The sequence below is a fragment of the Lottia gigantea genome (assembly GCF_000327385.1).
Source record: "Lottia gigantea unplaced genomic scaffold LOTGIsca_38, whole genome shotgun sequence".
Lineage (NCBI taxonomy): Eukaryota > Metazoa > Mollusca > Gastropoda > Lottiidae > Lottia > Lottia gigantea.
In genome coordinates this window covers 1,144,471-1,170,579 of record NW_008709295.1, presented here as the reverse complement: position 1 = coordinate 1,170,579, position 26,109 = coordinate 1,144,471, and the positions used below count along the sequence as shown (strand labels likewise).

Sequence of the window (26,109 nt, the reverse complement as noted above, 5' to 3'; positions counted from 1 at the left end):
TAAGATATCATTTCCTTGTTGTCAATAAGTCAATATGAATTTTAATATATACCGGTTTCCAGGTTCAAATGGTTTACCATCTTTAAACCATTCATGTGGACTTTTATGAGTATTGATAGCTTTACATTCCAATACAAAATTTGTATTTTCTTTCACTTTTATGTCACTTAATTTCTTCATAAATCTGACATCAGCTGTAAATCAAATAAATCAAGATATTATTTGAGAAAAAAACATGAGTTGTCTTCTGAAATGCTTCATGTCCACATTTCAACAAGTGGTTGCCTAGCAACATACACCCACTTTTTGATAAATTCTCAGTATATCAAAGGCGGTCACCAATCTGTGTCAAATCATATCAAAATTCTAATTTGTCAAAGATATTGTTGATTTAATCAAACACACATTATTTAATAAAATTCTGACATAAACTGTCACCTCTATCACGTTCACAAGTCAACAAATTTAGAAGCGTTTTTACTAAGTCAAAGGCAATAACTCAAATTCAGTTCATCCTATGCTCCACCCTAGGCCTGTACATTTGGGAGAATCAAACCCTCCCTTCCCCGAAATCAAAAACTCCAAACTTGCCCACGATCACCAAATTTCATTTAAATCAGACAAATTTTGGTGCATTTTGCCTAAGCCAAGAGCAATAACTCAAATTCAGTTCATTGAAATATTGTCCAACTCAATCAAGATCTCATCAATATAAATGATCATACCAAACTTCATTTAAATCAGATGAAAATTGTAGTCTCTATTTGTGTTCATGTGGGCATCTAAAAACAGTAGTCTCTATTGTGCTCACAAGCCAATTGTGGAAGTACGGACCAACAGATCGAAAGACGGACCAACAGGGGCCATGACAATATTATTGGAACATTATGTGGAACACACACAAACCATTTCACAAAGATTTTTACTTGTCCATTTTGATCCAAATGATGTGGATACTCTATAGCACAACACATAGCACACAATCTGCTATAGAAAAAACAAAGTCATGTAAAATGTTAATGAATGAGATTTTTATACTTACGTCCAACAAACAAATTAGCAGAGGTCTCCTGTCCCAACATTTTACAGCTATATTTACCATCATCTTTTATATTGCAATTCTTTATAACTAGACGTCGTTTTAAATTATCTTTTATAAATTCATATTTTCCACCTGATTTTAATTCCTAATAACATAAATTCAGATATTATTACATCAGCTAATTTATGTAGATCTCAATAGTAGATTCAGATTTCTAAGCAAAATTCTGCATTGTTAGTTTTGTAATTTGACGACATTGAATTTGGAAAACATGCTAAACCTGATAATCATAAAATAAATGTTAATTATATATATTTATCATGCATTGTTTCAATCAATATTGAATAAAAAGAGGTAAAGTTAATTCTTCAAGTTATATAAATCTTATTTACATACATGCTTTCATTTAACCTAGTTAGAGATAAATCTTCTCATTATTCTCCACCACCATCCCTTTAATTTGTTGATCTTGATATCCACTACATCAGGGGCATGCGTTATGAAACCACTTCAAGCAAAATTGTAAAAGAAGCAAATTGCTAAAGATTTATCAAAACATTCGAATTTTTGTTTCAGATTTAGGATGATTAGGTTAATCGGAATTAGTAAGCTTTGCTTGTCAATGTTTAAAAGATGTTTATAAGATTAACCTTAAGAGTAACACATTGCTCACAAGCAGCATTATCAAAAATGCCTCCTATATGAGTAAAAAAAACTTTAGAAGTAAGAAACACTTTAATCATATACATGTGCTTCCCAAGGTGAATATCTGCTTGATAATCAGAAATCATTTCAATAAAAAGTACATTAGAAGTTTATTCAAAGACCTTTCATTTCCAAAACATTTTTTTTTGTTACCATTCACAAGCAAATGTTGACATATTTTTTGCTCATTCTCAACAAGGTTAGTTTTGTTACATTGTAAGAGGGAAGCTATTTGTATTGTTATGTTTTGATCGAAAGAGAGATCTTTGCTGTCATCTTGTTTTTAGGTGTACGGACATGAGTCATACCAAAAGAAGCAAAGTTATATTTAAGCAATTAATGGGAATGTTTTAGTTTAAGGAGATTGTAAAGAGGTTTTCTCAAAAAATAAGTAATTGTTTAGTATTTACATAGAAAATTGAAAACTTCTTGAGATTCAGAAGGTTATGAAACCCATGGTTTCTGTAATTCTACTTAAACCTTTTCAATAATTTTGGGGTTAAAAAATTAATGGCATGATTTATTTAGTTTATTTAGATAAGATCAGGGACACAATTCTATAGATTTTGTTATATTGTTTTCATAAATTTAAAACAATTTTTTCGACCTATGAAAAATTCAAAAGTTAAATAAGAATATCATGTGAGAATTTTGCCCGTTTGTTACAATTTTGAAATTGGGTGACCTCAATTATTGGAAAAAAATATTGCTCCTTCAATTTTGAATTGATTTTTACCAAATTTGGTAGGTATAGGTACAAAATCAAATATGAGTCTGGTAAGTAACTCTTACATCTTCATTGATTTACCAGTAGCTCAATAAAAGTTTCTTGTTTTACAAGTGGGCATCAACTATTTTTGCCTACAAATATGTGAGATGTGAAAAAAATAAATAATATTAACCATGTACATTTTAAGAAAGTTTCGTGGTAGAACTAAAAAAACTAAATCAAAATTTTGTTAGGTTGTTTTTCTTTATATAGTTTATTGTACAGTTATATTTTAAATACTGTTCTTTTACTCTCTCAAAGATTCCCCTGTAAATATCTTTCAGTTGAAAAATAAATTTGTTTAAATAGTATTTGTTAATTGATAAGTAGTGTTTTATAAACAATTCATACAGAATAAAGGCAATATAAACAAAAAAAAATACTGATTTACAATGTACAGTGGAGCCTCGTTTAACCATTTGTGGATAATTCAGAAACCCTAATATAAAGCTTTTTAATGGGAACTGCATGGCTGTGATTGGCAACCAATATCAAATCATGTACTAATTAGTATTCATCATCACTGTTGGTTCTTTAAACTGGCTTCTGGATTAACAGTACTTATGATGTCGCCTGATTGCTATTTAAAAAATCGTCATAGTGAGGTTCACATGCAAACCACCTAAAATACCTTAATTCCATATGGCTACGTATCACATGTTAGCACTACAAGGTAACCGCACAGACATTTGTGTTGATAAATTAGAGTATCCTAATTCTAAGGAATCAAACTACTATCAATGACTATTTTCACAAGTAATTTGTTGTACTGTTATTGTTATTATCATGTTATGTTATTGAAATGAAATTATAAACAATTGGAATTCTTCACATGTACTGGCTATATAAAGTACACTCATGTCTATCACATGCTGCTTATGTTACTCATGACTGGTGTCCAAACAGGAAGGGTCATAACTCTATTTATCTGAAAATTCATTATACAGCATGATTTTATCAGAAGCAGAAATGATCGGACAAACGAGATTCCATTGTACAGAGTTTTGATGTCATTACTAACGAATTGTTTGTTTGCATTTTGAACTTTTATTTAGCAGAGATGAAAAAAAAGAGCAAGATTCAACTATTGCTTCAATCAATTCAAACAATTGAATCCAAACCAAAACTTCAAATGTTATTCTACGCAAGAATAAATTTACCTCAGAACCACTTCCATCTGCCTGTAAACATTGAAATCATATAGATCAAAATATTCTTGGACAAAGGAAAAAACTTCAGCAAAGCTCCTAGCATTTTGACAATATGGAAATGGTAAGTTTAAGGAAAATATCTCTGCATCGTAGTCTACAATTGGAAATAATTAAAATATAAATCAAAACCCAAAGAATACCTTTTCATCTCTAAACCATGATACTTCAGCTTCAGGATCACTAACATCACATTCAAATATAGCCTTTTCTCTTTCTACAGCTTCAACATCTTCTAATTTCTTCATGAATTCCCATTCAGGATCTTAATCAAGAAAACATAATCATGACATATACTAAGAGCCACATTTGTGACCAAACCTTTTTTTTTCAAGGGATTAACTCTTTTATTGCTTATGCTGAAATGTTTTCAAACAGGCTATAAACCATTGTATCACAAATACGGATTTCGACATGGTCTTATTAACCCGTACTAAACTAAGCCCACTACACTTCACTTTGGGAGCGTGGAAATGAGGTGCTATTAAAATCTGACAAATCAAATCGGTAGAATGGAAATAAGGTCATGTTAAAAAAACGCAACATCGCTTTGCCACAATCCGTTAAAGGGATAACAACATATAATTTCCAGGTAAATGTTCCAAGTAAGGTTTGACTTTCTGTCTGCTCTAATTCTTTACCAAAATTCTTACACAATTCTTACCGTAGATATTTATCAAAATATGTAATGGCACGCTGCTATCTTTTTTCATTTTGTTTACTTTCGCAAACCACGCGCCATAACTAGTGATCTGTTTTGATTGGCTGAAATTTTGCTACCAAGGCCAATTTTGATTGGACAATATCTTTCCGGCTTGTATTACCACCGTCTCAAGGAAGTATGATGGAGGATTTAAAGACAATATAGGAAAAGGCATTGTAATTATTTAATACTTAAACTTCACAAAAGTCCTTACAAACAAGGTTTTATTGCAAGTTCTTCTTGTTCTTCAACAACCCCATATACCAAATTACTCACATCAATTCCCACATTCTAAATTACTCGCATAGATAGATTTCCAAATTTCGAAACGGAAGTCTCCATTTTTTCAAGAAAATATCAATTTTACACAAATTTAAGAGACAAAAAAATTTTCACCAAAATTCTATATCTGCATCCATTTTGCTAAAATTGCTTTTTATTTTTTTCAATTTCACTCAGCCAATTCTCTTGAAAATTAATTACTTACAAATCAGCCAGATCAACAAGACGTAAATTACTACAAAGCGTCAAGGACAATATACAAATACATTTTGTCAAATTCCGCCAAGAACTGTGTCTTCTAGTGTGTTTACTAGCAATTCAAGAACAAGGGCATGAACTCATACAAAACATTTCGAATTTTCCGATTCTCAATAGGTTCATCTTTGGTTGATTAGGAACATTATTGAAATTACTATTGTCGGCAAACCTTTTTTAAAATTTTTTCTTCAACTTCTAAAATGCCACTTATTGTTGTTGATTTGATTCAAAAAATAGCTTTTGAAGGCAAACATACCTTTAACAACGACATCTGATGTTGTTTCTGTTGATCCACACTTACAAGAATATGTTGCTTGATCAGAAGGTTCACAATCTATTATGCGTAAAAGACAACGATTTTCACGCCGTTGAATTTCATATTTACCAGGTGTATACTACAGAAAAAAAGAATTTGATTTTTCAGGGCAGTTTATTCTCAGTTAAGAAAAGGATGCAAAGCACTGTGACAATTTTGTTCAGTGCTAAGAAAATGTATGTTGAATTTGGGAATCTGTGATTTCACAACATATTTATTAATACATTTTCCAGCTGTTCGTATTGCTTGTGAAGGTTATAATATTACACACTATAACATCCCTTAGCTAGAAAATGCATCTCCAAAGTGTAGACAAAGCTTCTTGACTAGTCCTTTGAGCTTGTGTCATGTGAAGAGTAATCAGTAAAGTATTAAAATATAGTTTGCAAGCCATGGTAATATATGCCAACTGGCAGCTTTTTTTTATATAAAAACATTTGACAGAATGGACACTATGAAATATTCAACCTTTTGTTGAACAAGGACAGTAACAAAAATTAAATATTTTTCAATATTTTTGATTTTCGATTGGGTTTATGAAAGTTGGATCAAGATCAATCAAGAATTATGCCTTATATAGTGTTTACGAGCTCAAATTTTAACTTGTTTTTAATAACAAGGGCAATAGCTCAAATAAATTTTTTTTTTTTTTTACTTTTCAATAGGGTTAATTCCTGGATGATAATTAACAATTTCATCAAGTTTTGTCAAAATCAGTCCATAATTGTGCCATGTTCATGTTTATGAGCTTAAAATTAAACGCATTTTGAAGAACAAGAGCAATAATTAATATTAAATATTTTTCGATTGTTTTGATTTTCCATAGGGATCATCCTTTGGAGATAGTAATCAATTTCAACAATTTTTGTCAAAATCCACAAATAATAGAGTGTTTACAAGCAGTAGAACCTTTGGAGAACAATACAAAATTTTTAGTCACTGTGTATAATGTACCCTTTTCAGGATAAAAAAACTGGGCATTCAAAAAGCTGCAATTTTTGTTTGAACTTTTTCAATTATTTAAGTACTGAAAATTTTTTTTCGCTCAGGTTAGATTCTTTTTGTCTATATCTATGGTTATCTAGTAATCATCTTACAAAAACAATGCTTAAAGTATGCAGCAATTGATTGTATATGTATATCATGGTGGTTCGTCTACTCACTACAAACCTTTTTGGTCAATAATTAAATTTCAACATTACCTCAAGCAATTCATCCCCTTTATACCACTTGACTCTAGCTCTGGTATCAGAAACGAAACATTCCAGCATACAAACTTTATTTTTAATACAATCATGTTGAGGGGGTAATTTTTGAGTAAAGTAATATTCTGGCTCCTTGGCTGAAACAGTACAATTTATATAAATATAACTTTGGTCCTTATGTAAAAGAATAATTAAAATAGAAAATAAAGATAGCTTGGCAGGCAAGGTAACATACGCCCACTACAAGCTGTCAGACATAACAACAGTGTTTAGTGATTTAAATATGAATTTTATCATTTTAAAGATCTTCATAATACATTATATTTACTATATTGTGTCCAAGTTTAGATTTTGTCGTTGATTCCATGTGGTTGGAAACTCTTTAATCTAATAATCCAGTGTAGTTCCACTGAGCGCCGATTGGCTGTGGATTGTGTAGCATCCGGATTTGTATTGAGTTGTTTAATAATCTGATAGTCGAGATTTCGGCTAGAGTGTCTCGGTAGGTGGAAGTGGGAGGCAACTGGGGTGTCTCTCTTATGATGAATATCAGCAAAGTGTTCTTTTAGCCTGATGCGGAACATTCTTTTGGTCTCGCCAACATATTATTTATGGCATAAATTGCAAGTTAGGAGGTAGATAATATTTCTACTGGTGCATGTCCAGGTTTTGGACCAGGTGTTTAGGGTTTTAAGCGTATTGCAATGCGTGCAGTTGTGGATATTGCAGTCAGTGTCCAGAAACTTGTAGACTTTCCCACTGATGTGTGGTTTTGGTGTGGGGTTTGGAATAGTGGCTGAAGTGAGTAGATCCTTGAGAGCGGGGTTTCGTCTGTAAGCTGTGAGGCAGGGTAGTGGAAATGCCGAATTGCAGTCTTTGGAACTGGAAAGGATGTGCCAGCCGCCAGCTACTCAAGCGAAACCGTAAATGATTGACACCTCTTTCCACCTCAATAAGAGGTCAGTCCGGACCCCAATAACAGATCACACCCCACCATTCTGGGTGGACCCTCTTCAACCCCAACAGAGCCAGACTGGGACAACCCCCACCACCACGACCCCTCCCTTGGCACGTACCCACCTTGTCGCCCCTCGGCTTCAACAGCCCCGGCATAACCGTGTCCGCGGCCCCGGGATAAAGAAACCCCTTTCACTCTCATATACAGGAACCCCGGTTTAGACCAACCCTGTCAACCCCGATGAAAATAGACCCTGTTAACCCCGGTGAAAATAAACCCCGTTAACCCCGGTAAAAGAAACCCTGCTTACCCCGTTACAAGCTTACCCCGCCAACCCCGGTAACTTCAACCTTGAACGAAACTAGTCACTGATAACAGAAGGGATAACTGGTCGCACAAGCCAATCTTTATCTCGTACAAACTTTTTTTAAAATTAATAGCAATAACCCAAAAGCCCTTCATTGAAAAATCAAGGTATTAGAACTTCACTAACTTCTCATAATTCAAATGATCAAACCAAATTTCATCATAATCGGATGAAGACAATAGGGCAATAACTCAAAAAACATTCATCGAATAATCTTCAAATTTGAATCAGTCCAACATCTTATCATTATATGGGATAATACCAAGATTCATTAAAATCAATTGAAAACTGTAGTCTCTATTATGTTCACAAACAAAGGGCAACAACTCAAAAATTTTTAATCAAAGACTCATCTTATTTGAACTTGACTGAGATCTCATGAAAATAAATCATCACTCCAAATTTCATTCAAATCAGAAGAAAAATGTAGTCTCTACTGGGCACACAAACAACTTTTTACGCGTTTTTACTTAGTCAAGGGCAATAACTCAAAAACCCTTCATTGAAAATTCTTCATATTCAAACTTGACCAAGATTTCATGAATATAAATCATCACACCCAATTTCATTCAAATCGAATGATAACTGTAGTCTCTATTGCACTCACAAACAAATTTGGACGCGTTTTTACTAAATCAAGGGCAATAATTCAAAAACACATTCAAAACTAATTTACAATGTTGAAAATAGTTGATTTGTATACCAAAGTAAGAAATGTTTTTACAATTCTTGTAACATTAAACCTGATGCATACGCAGGTTATGTGCCTGTTTTAAAAAAAAACCTTGAAAGAGACAGGAAAACAACAGTGTACATCTTACTGTTTCACAAACCAATATTCTCCTCATCAATGACTATAACCTCCCTGCATATATCTGTATTCATTTTTTCTAATAAACGATCTCCTAATACTTGGATAAGTGGCACTGTTGCAATTTTGCCCAGCCCCCTTTTGTGATCAATCAATGTGAAAGTTGACAGAAAGGTATTTGTCCTTAATATGCACAACAAATTTCAAACAATTCTAATGCTTACTTCCATCTTAAATCATTTTGCCTGAAATGGCGAGTGCCTTTTTTGATCAGTACATGCTTTCTCTAATCATTCATTGGCAGAATTTTGAACCAATTGTCAATATTTGGAAGTAATATTTTATTAGCACTCTGAAAATTATCATTTCTGTTTGATACTGACTCAGCATTGACTGTATTATTATCCTGCATAAATATTGAAACATTTCTTGAAATGTAAGAAATAGCAATTCCGAACAATCAAACTGTCCAACACTGTTCAAAATTGTATATCAGAACAAATTATCTGATTGAAAGATAGATAAGCATTTCCCTTACATAATGATGGAGCAAAAAACAAGAATCCATCAAAGAATTGTCCGAAAAATTAGCACGAGATGCTTCTAGTCTATTTGAGAGTTTTTAGGCTTGTATCAAATAAAACAGATCCTCATGAAAATCCTCTTCAATAATTAATTGAGTAGGAAATACCTGTATATTTCACAAATTAATTGTTGAAAAATTACCAATTCTATCAGAAATTTGTGTACATCATTCTTGCCTTCATGCATATTTTTTTGTATGAAGATTGATTCTCACTGTGTTTGAACCAGTTAACAAATGGAACTAGTTTATTCTTATATCAATGTTCAGTGCCATACTTACTAAAACATGAATCGACATGAACCACCCAGAAACGACCAGGAAACGAAAAACATTTTTGCAATGAATTCTAAGCATGCTTATCAGGCCAAACGTGTATTTCATTTTAAGAAAATGTGTATTACGGTGCATTGACCTATTGAGACGTCTTTCGTATTTCCCAATTGAGTGCATTTTGTCTGTGATATAATGCACAGAACCCTAACCTAATTCAGTTTGATATATAACATTGTTAATACATTGTTAATACATTGTAACAATAGTGCTGTTGTGAAGTTTAAGATACTCTATGATACATTCATATTGTAAATAGTCAACAAATATGCTAAATTTCATCTTACAGACATAATACTAGTATGAATGGTAGCCTTATTCCCCTAAATTTCTTAGAAAAAAGAGCTTACATGTATGTTAAAAAGAAGAAGAAACAGGAAAATGATAATTGATATGAGGGTAATTAATAATATCAAGAAAGGGGTCACTTTAATTTTTCATGATTTTGAGGGTCATTATAAAGTGCACCTCTCACAATGCATATTTTTAAAAAAATTACTTGTTTGGCCCAACTAGCATGCTTAGAATTTATCACAAAATAGTTTGAAGTAGTTTTCTGTTGTTTTCCTGCTCAGTTCCTGGTCATTTCATGTTTTTATTAGTTGTTTCCTGGTCGTTTCTTAAAGGTTCATGTTTTAATAAGTTCACTACTTCTTTCAAAGCCCAGTGCAGAATTTCGTTACATTAAATGCAATAAAAAAATAAAACAAACCTTCCACATATAACCATGCTGATGTAGTTTCTTTATTACACTGACAAGTATACTTTCCACCATCTTCTAATTTTACATTATTAATTATCAATGTATATTTATTATCTTCTACTTCAAAATGATGTTTATGACTATGGAATATTTCCATTTTGCTTTTAAACCACTTCAGTTTTGCATTTGGCTTACAAAATACACAACTCATGCGAATCATTTTTGTTCCCTCTAGTGTTTTATGATCATCTAAATCTTCTATAAATGTTTCTTTTTCCTAAAAATATTATAGAAATAAAGATAAATTACAAATTATATCTATCATATAATAAAGCAAATGATAATAATATCAGCTTCAATAAATACTATTAATTGTAACATTTGAATGGACTAATTTAAACTAATTTAAGCTGATAAATATTTAATTTTAACTGATTTATTTACAATTTATTTCAAGTATCTCTTAAATTTCTATCATTGAAAAACATATGAATCAAGAAACAAAAAATAAAGAACATCATCAATTAATTTCTATCAGGTAATTTTAAAATAATTCACAATGAAAATCTGACGTCTAGTTAATCTACAGAACAAAATGCTTTACTATCATACACTGACGATTTAATTATTCTTTTGTTTTTTCCCCACTAGAAAAGATAGTTTGCCATGAAAGAGACATATGCCCACAATAAATGTCAAAAATGAAAATAACCTGTCCGTTAACGTGGTAGAGGACCATGAACAATAGGACCTAATTCAGCATGGGTTTGATAAAACAACCAAATGTTTACTATATTCAACGAGAATCTGTTCAAAACATAAAAAAGCCTGAACGTGTGGTTCTGAATGGGACTTTTATATGTGTCAATTTGCTAGGGAATCTGAAAAATCAGCCTTATAGTCTAATTTAATCATGAGTTAAAGCAATCAACAGTTACGAAAAATTGTCTTTTTGAAAGGTTGTGAAACCAGAAGTAGTTGTCAGACATCAAAATTTAATATGAAAGTATCAGCAGATTGTCAAAGTCAGTAACCTTGATTGTGTAAAAGGAAGTTCAACAAAGGTCAAGGTCTTGAGATATCAGTCACCAATCAGCATAAACCAGAAGAAGTTAAAGTCGGACATATGATATGAAAGTATAAATAGATAGCCAAGGTCGAGATAAAAAAAACTTCAAGGTCAAAAACTGGTTCCTTCTTGAACTATAAATCTGAAACAACTGAATTTTTCAGACAAACTGGCCAAATGGATGAAGAATTGTGTGCAAAGTTTCTTTTTGAACAAAATGTATTTTATGCAAGTTATCCCCCCGCCCAAAACGTAAATAATAAGTAATTTTTCAATGTTCTTTTATTGGACTTCAAAATCATCTAAAACGGCTGGGCCATAATGTCTGAATTAAATTGAACAAAATTCAGGAAAATAAAAATGACAGCCAATGTATCACTACTGGAATGGATTTTTTATTATATCGGTTGCAGAATAACGATTTCTAAAGATCAGCATAATTTCGTTGACATTCATCAATTACAGCAGAATCCATTTTGTTTTTGGTGGTCTTTGAAAAAAGTGTGTGAAATTTTAATTTGAAATCACTGTTTCCTTGGGATGAAATTGCAAATTTTTTTTTAAAAATCATTCAATATGAGCATTACAATTCCAAATTTAACAAGACATCGTAGTTTGAAGTGAATGCACATAATGACACATTTTAACTTCTGCATTTTAAAACCAATTTCTCTTATAATGAACACATCAAAACCAAATATTTAAACAATAAAAAGATAAATTGATGTCTGTAAAGTGGGCAAAATATTGTTCCTGTCATTTTCACAATGAACAGTCATTACTATTACTTTACCATTTTCATGTTGAAAGTCAGCGGACAAATAGTCAGATAAAAAAAAAAAAATTAGCATCAGGCTTGCCTTGGTCACAAACAAAGTCAAAAAATAAATTGAAGCCTGTAGAAATAATAACATAATCTTAGTTTGGTTAATTAAATACATAAGTTGCAAACCATTCCACAAAGTTTTTACTTGTCCAAATTGCTCTCATTGATCTAATTTATACAATGCCCACAGTCCAAAGCTACAGTTCTAGAAGAAATGAATAACTTTACATTTCAGTATGTGTCCCACAGGCATCTGTTTCTATCAATAGTCGACCATCTCTATAATAGTATATATATGAGAAGGTGGCTAACGCTCGTCACGACCATCTCCGCTTCAGACGATTTTCTACCATTTACCGTAATGAAACATTATCCCAACCTTATATGAATTGTTTCATAGAATATTTTCCCTTCTCACAAGACCTATTTTATATCTCCCTCAGTGTTCCTCTTCATACTAATCTAACTTTTGTTCAATAAAAATACTAAAAATATTTACACCCATCGTTTCACTATATCTACTTCCGGTTGGCGGGTATCAGGGCAGAATGTTATCTATTTTGTAAAGAAAATTTCATCTAAAATTACTGTGTTGCTATTTTCATTACTTTTATATTTAAAAAAAATGGAAATCACCTATATAACTACTTTTTTCTGAATAATAAAATAAATAGATAAGTCAATAACCATGCTTTTACTTTCACTTTGGTTTTTACTCAACAGGTAATTATAGCTGACCAATCGTATTGACCGATATATATTTACTGCCAAATCAACCGGAAGTAGATATAGTGAAACGATGGGTGTAAATATTTTTAGTATTTTTATTGAACAAAAGTTAGATTAGTATGAGGAGGAACACTGAGGGAGATATAAAATAGGTCTTGTGTGAAGGGAAAATATTCTATGAAACGATTCATATAAGGTTGGGATAATGTTTCATTACGGTAAATGGTAGAAAATCGTCTGAAGCGGAGATGGTTGTGATGGGCGTTAGCCACCTTCTCATATATATACTATTATAGAGATGGTCGACTATTGATAGAAACAGACTGATGCCTGTGATGTGTCCTATCAAATGTCTTGATAAAAAATCAAACTGCCATTTGGCAGACAAGACATTCTTATTCAATACAGACGAATCTGACATCTTATCAAAATACTCAGCTGCTGTGAGTCAAGATTTCTAGGAGGGCATGCTGATTTTAGATACAAAATACATATACAATATGAAAAGACACACTGTAAAATTAGATTTAACAGCAAAAAAAAGTTTATCAGTCAAACATTTCATATCCAAATTTGATTCACAAATCCTTGGTTTTAATCATAAACTGATGAAGAGTATAATGATGGAACTAAATTTAATAGATATTTCAAAAATGAAATTCAAATTCAGTCTGGATCTTAACATTGACCTGAATGCATACTCTTGAGAATACTGAAGCATAAGATGAAAAAAATTGTGTATTGTTCTGTAGGAAATCCTGTATGTTATGTTATTATTTCCATAATAGCTGTTACATTGAGATGTTGCACACAGAGAAAAAATTTTTAGTATCAACCTTACCTGTATAGTTGCATTAAAACAAATTGGTTTAAGTTTTATTACCATAGAATCTAACATGGCCAAACACAAAACATGCAACATGCAAAAAAACATTAAGAAAATAATTAAAATAAGAATTAATATTTATGAACTTTTTATGCTTGACTTTTAGTTGACATAATAATTATGATAACTTTTGTAAATCTACATAAAGGTCTAACTTGGCACAAACTGAAAGTTTGCATATTTCCAGTTGTGATGTTTGAGGTCAATTCTTTTGTTTAAAATTGTTATGAAAAGAAGCACGATTTCCCATGCAAAGACAAATAAACCGAAAATGTCTTATTTCTATAAATTACTTTTACTAAATCCCTAATAACTATAGTGCCAGAAGAAATATTTTCAAAAACACTCACATGATTTGTGACCCGAGTTGTTCTTGAATGCTAAACCTGTCAACACCCTTTATATAGGTAAATCATCCTTGGACTCTCTATTAGTTTTAGGGAAAAGATAATTACCAGAATGTTCTCCGGTAATTCTTGGCTGTTGTCACCAACAGCTTCACATTTTCGTATATTTTATTCATAATTCTCTAAAGATTAATTTGTTAACTTGAGTTAGAATAGGAAAACAATATAAACATAGCTTTGTATTATTAGTTTTAGTTCACGTATACAACATTCTATCATATTTATTCACTGTTATTCAAATACAAATTGTTTATTGGAAGAATGTACCTCTGTCTTCTTTTTAGCTTTTTGTAAAGTAGGCCAATCAGGTATGCAATCAGCTAGAGATGTTCTGCGTTGCTGCATAGATGATCGTCTTTGTTGTGCCTCTAATGCATCTAATTGTTCAGGTGTGGGAACTTTAACATCAGTGGGTTCTATAGATGCTCTACGTTCTATATTCTTCTTTTCCTTAACATATCAATACATATTCAATATAAAATTTGATATTTGGTTAAATTTATTGTTTTTTTACTTTTTAACAGCTTTTCTTTCTTCAACTGCTACATTATTTCATAAAAATACATAAATTCATCGGTTTAAACTACTAAGCCTGTTTCTTATTATAGTTTTCTGTTTTAATTATCTTATCTTATCATCTCATGACCATTTCTTTTAAAACAGATTTTCTTTTGTAATTTCTACTTTCCTATCAATTGTTATCTTCAGATAAATGTATACATAATACAAAATTATTAAATAGAATGATTATAAATCACACAACTACAAATTCTACTAATGTTTCAAAATCTTTTGTCACACACCTCACTAATTAAAATTGAATTTTATCTTATAATTATCAATAAATTTCAGTGAATTTCTCCTGAATCCAATTGGCATGGTTCATTTCAGTGGTTTAATGTACAACATCAATTTCAATCAAAGATAATTTTATCAGATATAATTCAATTTTACAATAAATAAAACCTATCATAGCTATAGCTATATTATCAACATGCCTTCATTAGAGTATTTGATTCTTCTATTTCTGCTTTACTCCGATCTTGAGATCCACGTTTATACTCTGAACGTTCAACTTTATGGCGTGAAGACTTAGAATAGTTAAACAATTCAATTATATAATTTAAATCTCAATAGATAGAAATAATCATATGCATTAAATATCAAACAGTTTTTGAAAAAGATATAATATTTTAAGGGCCGATAACGTCTCACAGTTGTAACCTAAACTGAAAGTATATGTGAACTTTTGTTTGTGAGTTCATTTTCAGTCTAGTCAACCAAAACTTTAGTTCTCATAGGTCACGAAGAACAGGCCATACATGTACTTTTAAGGCTCAAAGTCAATGTCATACAACAATTGCCCGTCTGAACGGTTTGAGATATATAATAAATCTAAGGTAATGTTTAACATTCAAGGATTGTTCTCCCTGGTAGTCAAGGTTTGACATTATTATGTAAACAAAGCCTTGGGAATGGCACCAAGATCTGCACATATATCATGATTCTATATTAATAGGCATTCATAGTTATATGTATTATATAACTATAATTATATATATATATTATATAACACACTAGAGCTCCTTATTGAATCATTCTTTTTAAATGTGTTTATAATCAGAAAAGGAATATCATCTTATATCATATTACCTTTTCTTCTTCACTGTCACTTCCTTCTGGAACTTTCTTTAGATTCTTCTTCATCATTTCTATTTGAGATAATCTACGACCTTTTTTATCAACTAAATAACAAAAATTATACAATGAGTAAATTTTCTCTCTTGTTTGAGTTGCCAATAATTGGAGCTCCAAAATTTACGGTTTTTACACCAGGTTTTCAGCATGCTTATTACAATAATACAAACAATTTGTATAACTATGAACAAATAGAACAAGTTTAGTAGTAATAGTGCTTACAGATTTATAGTACTACAGAGCCATGCGGAATAGCGCTGTAAATCTGTAAGCACTATTACTACTAAGGTTTTTCAAATTAATTAGCTATAGTGCCACATGTTATATTTAGAATTGCCAAAGCACCAGCAAGGTTGGGTCAAAGGGTCTGCACTACTTAAGGGTACTCATAGGTTGGCGAAGGTGAAAGCCTGCCGATGCTGTAGGCTTTGAGGTTTATTAATTGGTGAAACCGCTCTTGTTGAGCTTATAGCAGTAAAAAACACATTTTTGTTATTAATCGTACTCGTACAATGTTGAATTTGAAAAAGTACTTTTCAGAATTATGAATTCCGTCTGATTCAGAATATTTTCTCAGCTCTCTGTACAAAATATGAAAATACCAGACTACGGTGGCTCACATACGACATTTTCCACTTTTTATTTGGAATAAAAACTTTAATTTTCACCTGTGAAAATTAGGTGATAATTCCTGTAATTTTGAATTAAAAACTTAAATTTTCAGTTAGGTGATAATTATTTTCACCTAGGTGAAAATTAGCTGATAATTTCTATAATTTTTAATTAAAAACTTTAAAGATGGGTTCCCTTATTTTCATTTATGAAAATGAAAATGAAAATTCTAATACTTGAATAGAATAGAATAGAAAGTAGAGGTGTTCTAATTACTTGGAAAAATACCAGTTTGTCTCACATGTTCATAATGAATTCATAATTAGCTAAATTAGAAGAAAATTACTAGAATAAATCCAATGAGTGACCGATCAAGAATGGTCAAAAAGTCTTTTTTTATTTATCCAGACTGTACATACATGTACTTTTATGAATGGATAAAACTCTAAATTATATGCAATAAGAACATAATGGTATGATTAAGAATACATGATAATTCATTAGAAACACCAATTAAACAATTAGTTTTTTTACTTTAACACTTAAAAGAAACCCATCTTTAATTTTCACCTAGGTGATAATTATTTTCACACAGGTGAAAATTATGTGATAATTCGTGTAATTTTTAATTAAAAACTTTAATTTTCACCTAGGTGAAAATGATTGTCACCAAGGTGCAAATTCAAGAATTTCGAAAAACATTTTTTCGCCGTTCTTTACAAGATTCGTTGAATTATCACCTAGGTGGAAATTAAAGTTTTTAATCAAAAATAACAGGAATTATCATTTATAAAGTTTTAAATTAAAAATCCCTCACCAAGATGAAAATTCAAGAATTTTGAATTAAAAACGTTTTTTCGCCGTTCTTTACAAGATTCGTTGAATTATCACCTACGTCGAAATTAAAGGTTTTAATTAACAATTACAGGAATTATCACTCAATTTTTGAGAAACCCTGTACTAGAGCAACAGCTCTTTTGCCCAACAACACTTGCCAACATCATATTATATATATTTCAAATGAAGTTGAAAACCTGTATTCTCAGGATATTTTATATACAGATACATATACAATGTACACAAACATAACATGAATTAAACAATATTTTACTTTACACTTGTAAAGAACTGTAAAGGTGAGTTTACCGAACATGCGGTATGCGTATAGCGGGACGCGGCAACGGAATGCGGTATAGAGATTTTTTCGCTCCAAGCCATTTCCCTTAATCCGTTTACCGGACCGCGTTATGCAGTATGCGTTATGGGAGTCGGTCGCGGCACCAATCGGTCAGAGTAGCGATCTTTAGGCGCGGTATAATATACCGTGGCAGTTTAAGTCCCCGTGTAGCAATTATCCGAGCTTTGTTTAATAGTTTCCATGCATTCCTGCGTGTGAAGTTGCGCCCATAAGTCAAAATGCCTAGAGGAAAACAACTTCCGGACGATGTAATCGAACGCTTGGTCAGACTCATCAGGGAACGTCCTTTCATCTACGATGCCAAGGACGACAGTCATATGAATGCACAGAAGATGAGTAATGCCTGGGAGAGCATAGCAAAAACAATGAAAGTGGAAGGACTAGATGGTGAGCTTCATTTTTAAGTTTGGAGCCGGTCGTGGCCGCGTAGCGCACGTCTTCAGCTGTTCCGACATACAAGGCTCGGGCTCAAATCAAGCCTCAGTCAGAGAATTGTAATGATTCTATCGCTCACACTGTTAATGGGCCTCGGTGGCTCAGTGATTGTAGGTCTACATCTGCAACAAAGCAGTGATACATTCGCTGGAAATCTCTTGCCTTTCACCATTGTGATGTACTGGTTATAAACACCAATCAAACAAACAATTCGTCTAGAACGTCTCTTCCTTGCTATCACATAGGCCCCAACGGCGATGATTACATCCAGCTGGATTCGGTTGCATCGTGTTTGAGAAGGAACGGACCAGATGGGCGACATGCTTATGAAACTTGAAGTGATACCGCCACATTAACGCCTTCCGATAAATAGAAGTGCGGTATATTTACTGCATTTCGCATACCGCATTCCGTTGCCGCGTCCCGCAATACGCATGCCGCGTGTTCGGTAAACGCAGCTTAAGCTCTCATAAAAGGATCTAGGACAATATTTTAAGCAAATGTATATTTATGTAGATGGAGCTTTAAAGTCTAGCTTATTAGGTTTTAGAATTTATAAGATATTGTCAATTTATACCTTTTTTTTTATTGTAAAACATATATAAAATCAGAATATTGTTTGTAACGTAAAACAATTATTGCACACATAATACAAATCTAAGGACATGAATGGAGAAAAATATAAGTGTATGAAGAGAATTCTTGTCTTAATTGAAATGTTAGTTTCTTCTATCATAACAACAAAAACGGTGAGTATATAAAAAATGATGTTAGATTGTAAAATTAATTTCATCTGCTTACAATATCAACTCCATATCATATCTATTGTATGCAGGAGGATATTTGTAATAGAAATGGTACCTAACAAGTATTACAAATGGAGCACAATGTAAATAAGGTATATTCCATATGAAGTATATATTTATATTTGGTTTGTGAAAGAAAAGACTGATTAATTCACATTTGCTTTTCAAAATTGAAAAAAAAAAACCACAGCTTTAATTTTCTTTGCAGAAATAATAATGTCAATCTATTAGCCAATAAATAAATCAAAAGCATCAATATTTCTCTTTGCAGTTCACAAGTAACAATTCATTCATAAGATCCTCCTGAGTTTCCTCTTTATCAGATCTTATGAATTCTTCAAACATTGGATGTGTATTATCACATTTGCAGATCTATTGAATTGACTTCATGGTGTCATATGATTTATTAAGATGTATGAGCAATGTTTCTGGTGCAATAATTTTCAGATTCCTTTTTCAAGAAATAAACTTCACATCATAAGGATAATGGTTGAGATATTAAATTAACTACACCAAAGGCAAATTCATGGGGTACTTAAAATGATTTAAATCTATTCTATCGATAATACCTTCATCAAATCATGTACAACAAATGCCAAATTAAGAAAATCAAACATTTCAAACCTTTCAAAGTTTTATCAAAATCCAAATTTGATGTTATTTGCTTATGCCATTGGCTGTTTAAGTTCTCAGCAATGTACATCAGCATACCAAGAGACAGTTTATCTTTCATCAATTATCATAGGACCAACACACTGTGGGTCAATTGAGATCATAACAAGAACCTCATATTCATTTTGCATTGGTAATCAATTCTTTTCATATCTAACCGATATCAACTCAATATTATTGTCATTAAAAACATCTTTATTAGCTAAAAATGACTGTGTTTTTTTTAATGGTTACAGAAACATTCAAGGTAAATTTATCTTTATTTAGTGAAATCGCTGATTCTATGGATGCTGCCTTTTTAAATTGCTATCCCTCACTAAATATTTACGAGATTGCTGATTGAATAATAACATATGATCTGCAAAGGTAGGTCATTAGACATAGAGGAAAGTTTGTTGAGCAAGAATTGGTTAGATGTGATGAATGTTCGTCAACCGTTGATAAAGAAACATTTAAAAACCTATAATCATGGCACTATGCACATGATAATTGCTACTTTTTTTCCCTGTGTTTTCATATATTGATACGTATTGCTGTCCAATTTTCAAGAAATAACACACTACAATATACTAGTGTTGAAACGGTTAATCAGTTAACCAATTTCGGGTAGTATTTCACAGATAACTGGGTCTAATTTGAGATAATCGATTTTATAAGAAGTAAAAGGAGAGCAATTTTGACAGAAGATTCGTCGCTGTATGAGTCTTAAAGCTGTTTCCTCAGTAAATAAACATCTTTATTGATTGAATAATTGAGATGCATAAATCAAGATAGGGTATCAATTATCAAAAGAATGCACGAATTGTGGTCAAGATTATCAAGCCTCTTTTTTTATTTAAGTTCAACTAATTACACGTTCTGGATAATCGCGTCATGATGGTCTTAAGTTGTCAACAGTCGCCGTGTGCACCGTTATGTTAATTAGGTTAAACAAATAAGCACTGTAATCATTATCAGACGTTCGGCACGCGCCACTTCTGTCGATTTGTACCAACAATTCGCTGGGAACTAGCCAAAATCATCCTGAGTACTCATTTACACGTACTCTAGTTTAGTTAACGGTGAGTACCGCCGCAAATGTGGTTTTTGACTCTTTTTACAATCTTTAGTAATTAACCGGGTAAAAAACGGTTATTGCCAACGATTACAGGGTTCGTAAAATTCACTAACTGTTTCAACACTACAATATACATATTATCAAAATTATAGGAATATACAAAACACTCATTTTATGACATAGAAGGGACTTTTTCACGTCGTGTATGGTTCTCCATTTAAGCAACAATATCGGGAATTGTCAACATTGACAGAGAAATCACTCTGGTAAAAAAAAGTCACTGTCCATAATGTACACGCCAAGTGCGGCTAGCTTTTTAAAGGTTAAAAAACCTGCACACTTTACTTAACACTTATAATAATATAGGAAAGAGAATGTAAGTAACACTGTTTATAGAAGATGATAAATGATTAAAGTAAGTAGAGAAATACACCAATTCACATTAGCAGCTAGAAACAAAACATTATTCTAGTCACAACACAGACATTTACAATCACACAATAACATATCACGTTAGGATCTACTCTTTAGTACTGAGAAATACATTGAGCCAAACAAATTTTGTGTTTTTTAAATTGGATCAGTATGAAACAGCATGACAATTAATTGACAAAGACTAAATGCATTTTAGAATTTGGATATTTTGAAAGATATGTTGTAAAATGTTGCCTGATGTAAATATATAAACAGTAGCAAAATACTCTTTACATTCATGACAATAGGCCTGATCAATATTTTTGCTTGCTTTACACATTTTTCCTTGCAAAAGCTAAAAAAAGAACAAAAGTTGTGTAGCCTTCTAAGAAAAAATCAATTTGAATATATGTGCTGTTCGGGAATTTATTTAGTTTCATATCTTTTTCAAGACATGCTCATAAAACATAAATTAAGTTTCCCAGAGCCAATAATAGTGTTCTCTAAAGTATTGAACAGATTTAGATCAAATTTTTATGTGTAAACATAAACCTAAATTGAAAACAGTTAAAATTTTGTCATCTTACAAATGATATTTATTTTCATGATCAACCATTATTGAAAATGATATGCTTCCAGTTTTCCATTGATTTTCAAAAAACTTAGTATATGATCGAAATATAAAAGTGTACGGTTTGCAACAATTAATCTTTTTTACCCCATTTTACCACTTTAATCTTGGTAAAACTTGGTATGTTTAAGAAGATCAAGTGAGAAAGTTTCTCATTTCACCATGCTGATGTGGGCAGTTGAATATGTTTGCTCTATATTACCCTCATTTTGCCCTCTGTTACATGTAGTTAAGGTTAATAAACGCGGCATAAGTTAAGAAGGTACCTTGGATTTTACCACCTGGTTTCCTGTTGTCTGTGATGCTAGTCAGGGGGGCTGACGTGGAAAAGCTGCTTGTCAGATTTTGAATATGTTGATAAAATTGCAGATAAGTGAACATATCTCAATTTGCCAAAAATTTTCTTTTAGATGTATTGCACTTGATTTAACCAATTAAACTTATGAACTTGGCAGGCTTATTATAATGATGAAATTTCGAGAGATTTAAAAAAAAAGTGAATGTGGCAGAGGTTACAGATTTTTTTCAGATTTTTAATAAATATGGTATGATGTATACAAATAAGTTATTTCCCTTTACTTTGCAAAATTACATTCAAATTAGCTTGTGAATGTGATATAGACAACAGTTTTGATTAATTTTGACGATTCTCATCATGCTGTATAATGGCGAGTTCTTGATGAGTTTGATCTTTACAATTTTTTGCTCAGCATTTCTTGGTCCCAGGAACAATTTTGATTAGCGGTCACCATAGTCCCTTTCATACTATCTGTTTTTTGGGGCATTGAAACACTAGCTTTTAATTATCATTTCTGACAAATTCAAGTCCATAAAACAAGAAAAAAATTGGCCGTGCCTTATTTTTGATATGTAATGTAAATTTCCAACAGTGCCAAACATAAAAAATAAAATATTACTGTATCTACATATTTATGTACGGATTTACATGCCTTTATCTAGACTAAACTAAACTATTCCTAGATGTTAAATGAAACCTTCTCACCTTAACTTACTTTTCACTTGCTCTTATAACTTAAATGTATTAATTTGTGATATTAGAGTATACTATAAGCCTATGAAAGCATGTTAAGTAAAAAATACATTTTGATGTATCAACATAATATTAATTATAGACTAAAGAGAAGATCCTAATAATAAAGACATCAGAAACAAATATGTATGTTACCTTCCTCTGTCAAAAGACAAAAACAAACAAAAAAATGAGACAATATGAACAAAGAAAAAGAAATATATTGGGATGTATATCAAAATTACATAAAACATAATATTATATATTCATCTCTTCTATTAGCATTTCATCATCAAGTTTTAACATGGCTTAAGTAAAAACTTCCCTTTTTTATAAAAATTTTAATTTGACTATTGAATCATTATACTTCATGAATCAAAAGGAAGCTCTGATGAAATACTTAACACCAGTATTTAACATTTTTATTCTTAATTGCTAATAATTGAATACTAACCTGGTTTTAAACTGCCCCAATCAACATCTTCATCATCCTGATCTTTCTTTCCTTTTTCACTAATAAGAGATATAAAATATTATATTAATTTTTAGCAACCTATTGTTTTTTACCAATATTGCTCAATAACTTCCGTTGAACTTTGGTACATCTTTTAGTATGATCCAAAGTGCAAAGCTGATTCTGCAATCCATATTAGCATACCAAACTTCATTCCAGGCCCGTAACCAGCCCAATGCGCCAAGGGGTCGGCCGCATTTGCATGAGGGGCAAAAGCTGATAGAGACCGATTTCAGCTTCAATTGAGAATTTGTTCGAATTTAGGGGTTGTTGGCAAATAAAGTTCTAGTTATGCCGACATCTTACACCAGGCAGCATGCTATGTGTCAAAGTTCATAGAGCTATGAATAGAATAATATTAACAATTCCATAACACTTTCTGTTTTGTGCCGTTTTCTAAATATAAACAGATTCAAGGCTTGAAATAAGCGTCTGGACACCGACATTGTCCGGTACAATTTTGGCAAATGTCCGGTACAATCTCGTTTGAGCCGGACATGTTTGTCCGGTACCAATCTATGAAAAAATATTGTTTTTCTTGTTGAAAAGATCGTGAATTACGCGATTCAGACTGTTAATATTTCCAATAGACGTCAAAGTTGTGTGTTCTTGAAAAATGTTCTTTTTCGCGTAACAAATTGATATTTCTCGCCTCAGAAAGCTTAAAAGTTCCGAACGACAATAACATAGTCTAGATCATCCAGATTACTAGCACCTAGAGAAGACATGGAAGGTCTTAATGATCAAGTCAAAAACGTTCATCAAAAGATCAAATTCAAACTTGTCCAAGATCTCATCAATATAAATGATCACACCAAATTTCATTCAAATCGAATGAAAACTGTAAACTCTATTGTGTTCACAAACAAATTTTGACACGTTTTTCTTAAGTCAAGGGCAATAACTCAAAATCCGTTCGTCAAGTTACAACTGGTCCGAGATCTTATTAATTTCATTGATCATACCAAGTTTGATCAGAATCGGTTGAAAACTGTAGCTTCTATTGTGCTCACGAACACATTTTGACGCGTTTTTACAAAGTCAAGGGTAATAACTCAACACCATTCATCGAGATCACACAAAGTTTCATCAGAATCGACAGACCGACGACAGTATACGACCACATATTCATGTTGGCGTATAAAAATGGTTTAATGGAAATTCATTGTCATTTTAATTATTTGAAGCCCTGAAGTTTGAAATATAATAATAATAAATATGATAAGCAAGATAGCAACTAAATAGAGTCAAAAGACGATTCCATAATTGCGTAATATGGATACAATTACCATGTGAGTGAATATAGTATATACAGTGGAGTCAAGTTTATTAGGTTGCCGATAATCCAGAAACCCTGATATCTGCACGATTTTTACTGGGAACGAAATATTTACTATGTAAAAGTAATCCGCTGATTCGGTTACCGATTCTGCACGGCAGTGATTGGGAACCAATTATCAAATTCTATAGTAATTAGTATTCATCATCAGCGGTTGGATGTGAGTTCTTCTAACTGGCTTTCGGATAAACGAGGCGCCACTGTATATACTAGGTATATATGGTCCACCAAATATAGAATACAATTATTAAACCACTAACCGATGTTTCAACAAATTTCTAAAATCCAAACTAGAATCTTTCTGATCTGAAAAAGCAAATCAATATATATTTAAAGTATATGCAGGAGAACCACTAAGACAGACTATTCTTAATAAAATCAATAAAGATAGCTTGCCAGGCAAGGTAATATACACCCACTGGCAGCTGTCAGAAATGATAATCGATTCTTTAGTAACTAAAATTAATTTTCTCATTTTAAAGATCTTCATCATGCATTTGTAGATTGAAATTATTCATACATATATGTATTTACTGTCAGTTTTTATGCCGAGTTTTTCACAACATATAACATAAAAACTGTAAATCAAATAATCGTAAAAACTGTAGTCTCTATTTTGTTCACAAATTTCACAATTTTGAGATGTTTTTTTCAAGTCAAGGGCAATAACTCAAAAACCCTTCATTGAAAAATCATAAAATTTTAATCATTCCAAGATTTCATCAATATAAATGATCACACCGAATTTCATTAAAGTCAGATGAAAACTGTAGTGTAGTTTTTTATCAAAATCTGTCAAGAATCAAGCCTTTAATGCTTTTTCAAATTTTGAGGTCAATAACTCAATTTTGTGTGCAATGTTTGTCAAAATCAGTCGAGAATTGTGCCTTCTAACTTATTTACAAGCTGGAAAATGAAAGTGTTTTCAAGAACAAGGGCCATAACTCATACTTAATATTTTTCTGATTTTCAATAGAGTTCATCCTTGGACACTCACACTAAGTTTCATAAAAATCAAAGAATTGTGTCTTCTAGAGTGTTCACGAGCTAAAACGTATTTTCATGAACAAGGACAATAAATCAAATTTTTGTAACTATTTTTAAATATTTTTTAATATTTTTGATTTTCGATAGGGTTCATCGTTTGGTGATAAAAAACAATTTCACCAAGTTTCATCAAATTTCATCAAATTCGGTTGAGAATTGTGCCTTCTGACATGATTACATATATAAATTGAACGTGTTTCCAAGAACAAGGACAATAACTCATTGAATTTTTAAAAAAAAATTTCCACTGTTAATAGGATTCATCCTTGAGTGATACTTAACACTCATACTAATTTTCATCAAAATCCGTCAAGAATTGTGCCTTCTAGAGTGTTTACAAGCTCAAATTGAATGTATTTTCAAAATCAAGTGCAATAAATAATTTTTTCCGTTTTTCAATAGGGTTCTTGGGTGATTAACACTCGAACCAAGTTTTGTTAAAATCTGTCAAAAAATGTGCCTTCTACATTGCTTACGAGCATTTCAAGAACAAGGG

At 31.6% G+C, this 26,109-nt stretch overlaps 3 protein-coding genes across 3 annotated transcripts in view; all 3 read right to left on the bottom strand.

Annotated features, from left to right (window-relative positions):
* Positions 1-1,016: 1,016 nt before the first annotated feature.
* LOTGIDRAFT_121852 (hypothetical protein) lies at positions 1,017-10,454 on the bottom strand (the record flags this gene model as incomplete). The annotated part of the gene is made up of 3 exons (XM_009059219.1): positions 1,017-1,187; positions 3,868-3,989; positions 10,253-10,454. The coding sequence occupies 3 exons, from the start codon at positions 10,452-10,454 to the stop codon at positions 1,017-1,019; spliced, it is 495 nt and encodes a 164-aa protein (XP_009057467.1).
* On the bottom strand, positions 10,253-14,517 carry LOTGIDRAFT_191207 (hypothetical protein; the record flags this gene model as incomplete). Its single annotated transcript, XM_009059218.1, has 2 exons — positions 14,428-14,517; positions 10,253-10,520 (listed from the first exon to the last, which is right to left on the bottom strand). Coding segments are annotated over exons 1-2 (345 nt in total), but the record flags the coding sequence as incomplete, so codon positions are not given.
* A 6,176-nt stretch (positions 14,518-20,693) lies between these two features.
* Positions 20,694-26,109, bottom strand: part of LOTGIDRAFT_233357 (hypothetical protein) — a gene marked incomplete at both ends in the record, with an annotated part of 50,047 nt that continues 44,631 nt past the window's right edge. Inside the window, 3 exons of the mRNA XM_009059217.1 lie at positions 20,694-20,761; positions 23,168-23,226; positions 24,827-24,872. Coding sequence (XP_009057465.1) covers positions 20,694-20,761; positions 23,168-23,226; positions 24,827-24,872 — 173 coding nt within the window. The remainder of the gene's footprint in view (positions 20,762-23,167; positions 23,227-24,826; positions 24,873-26,109) is intronic.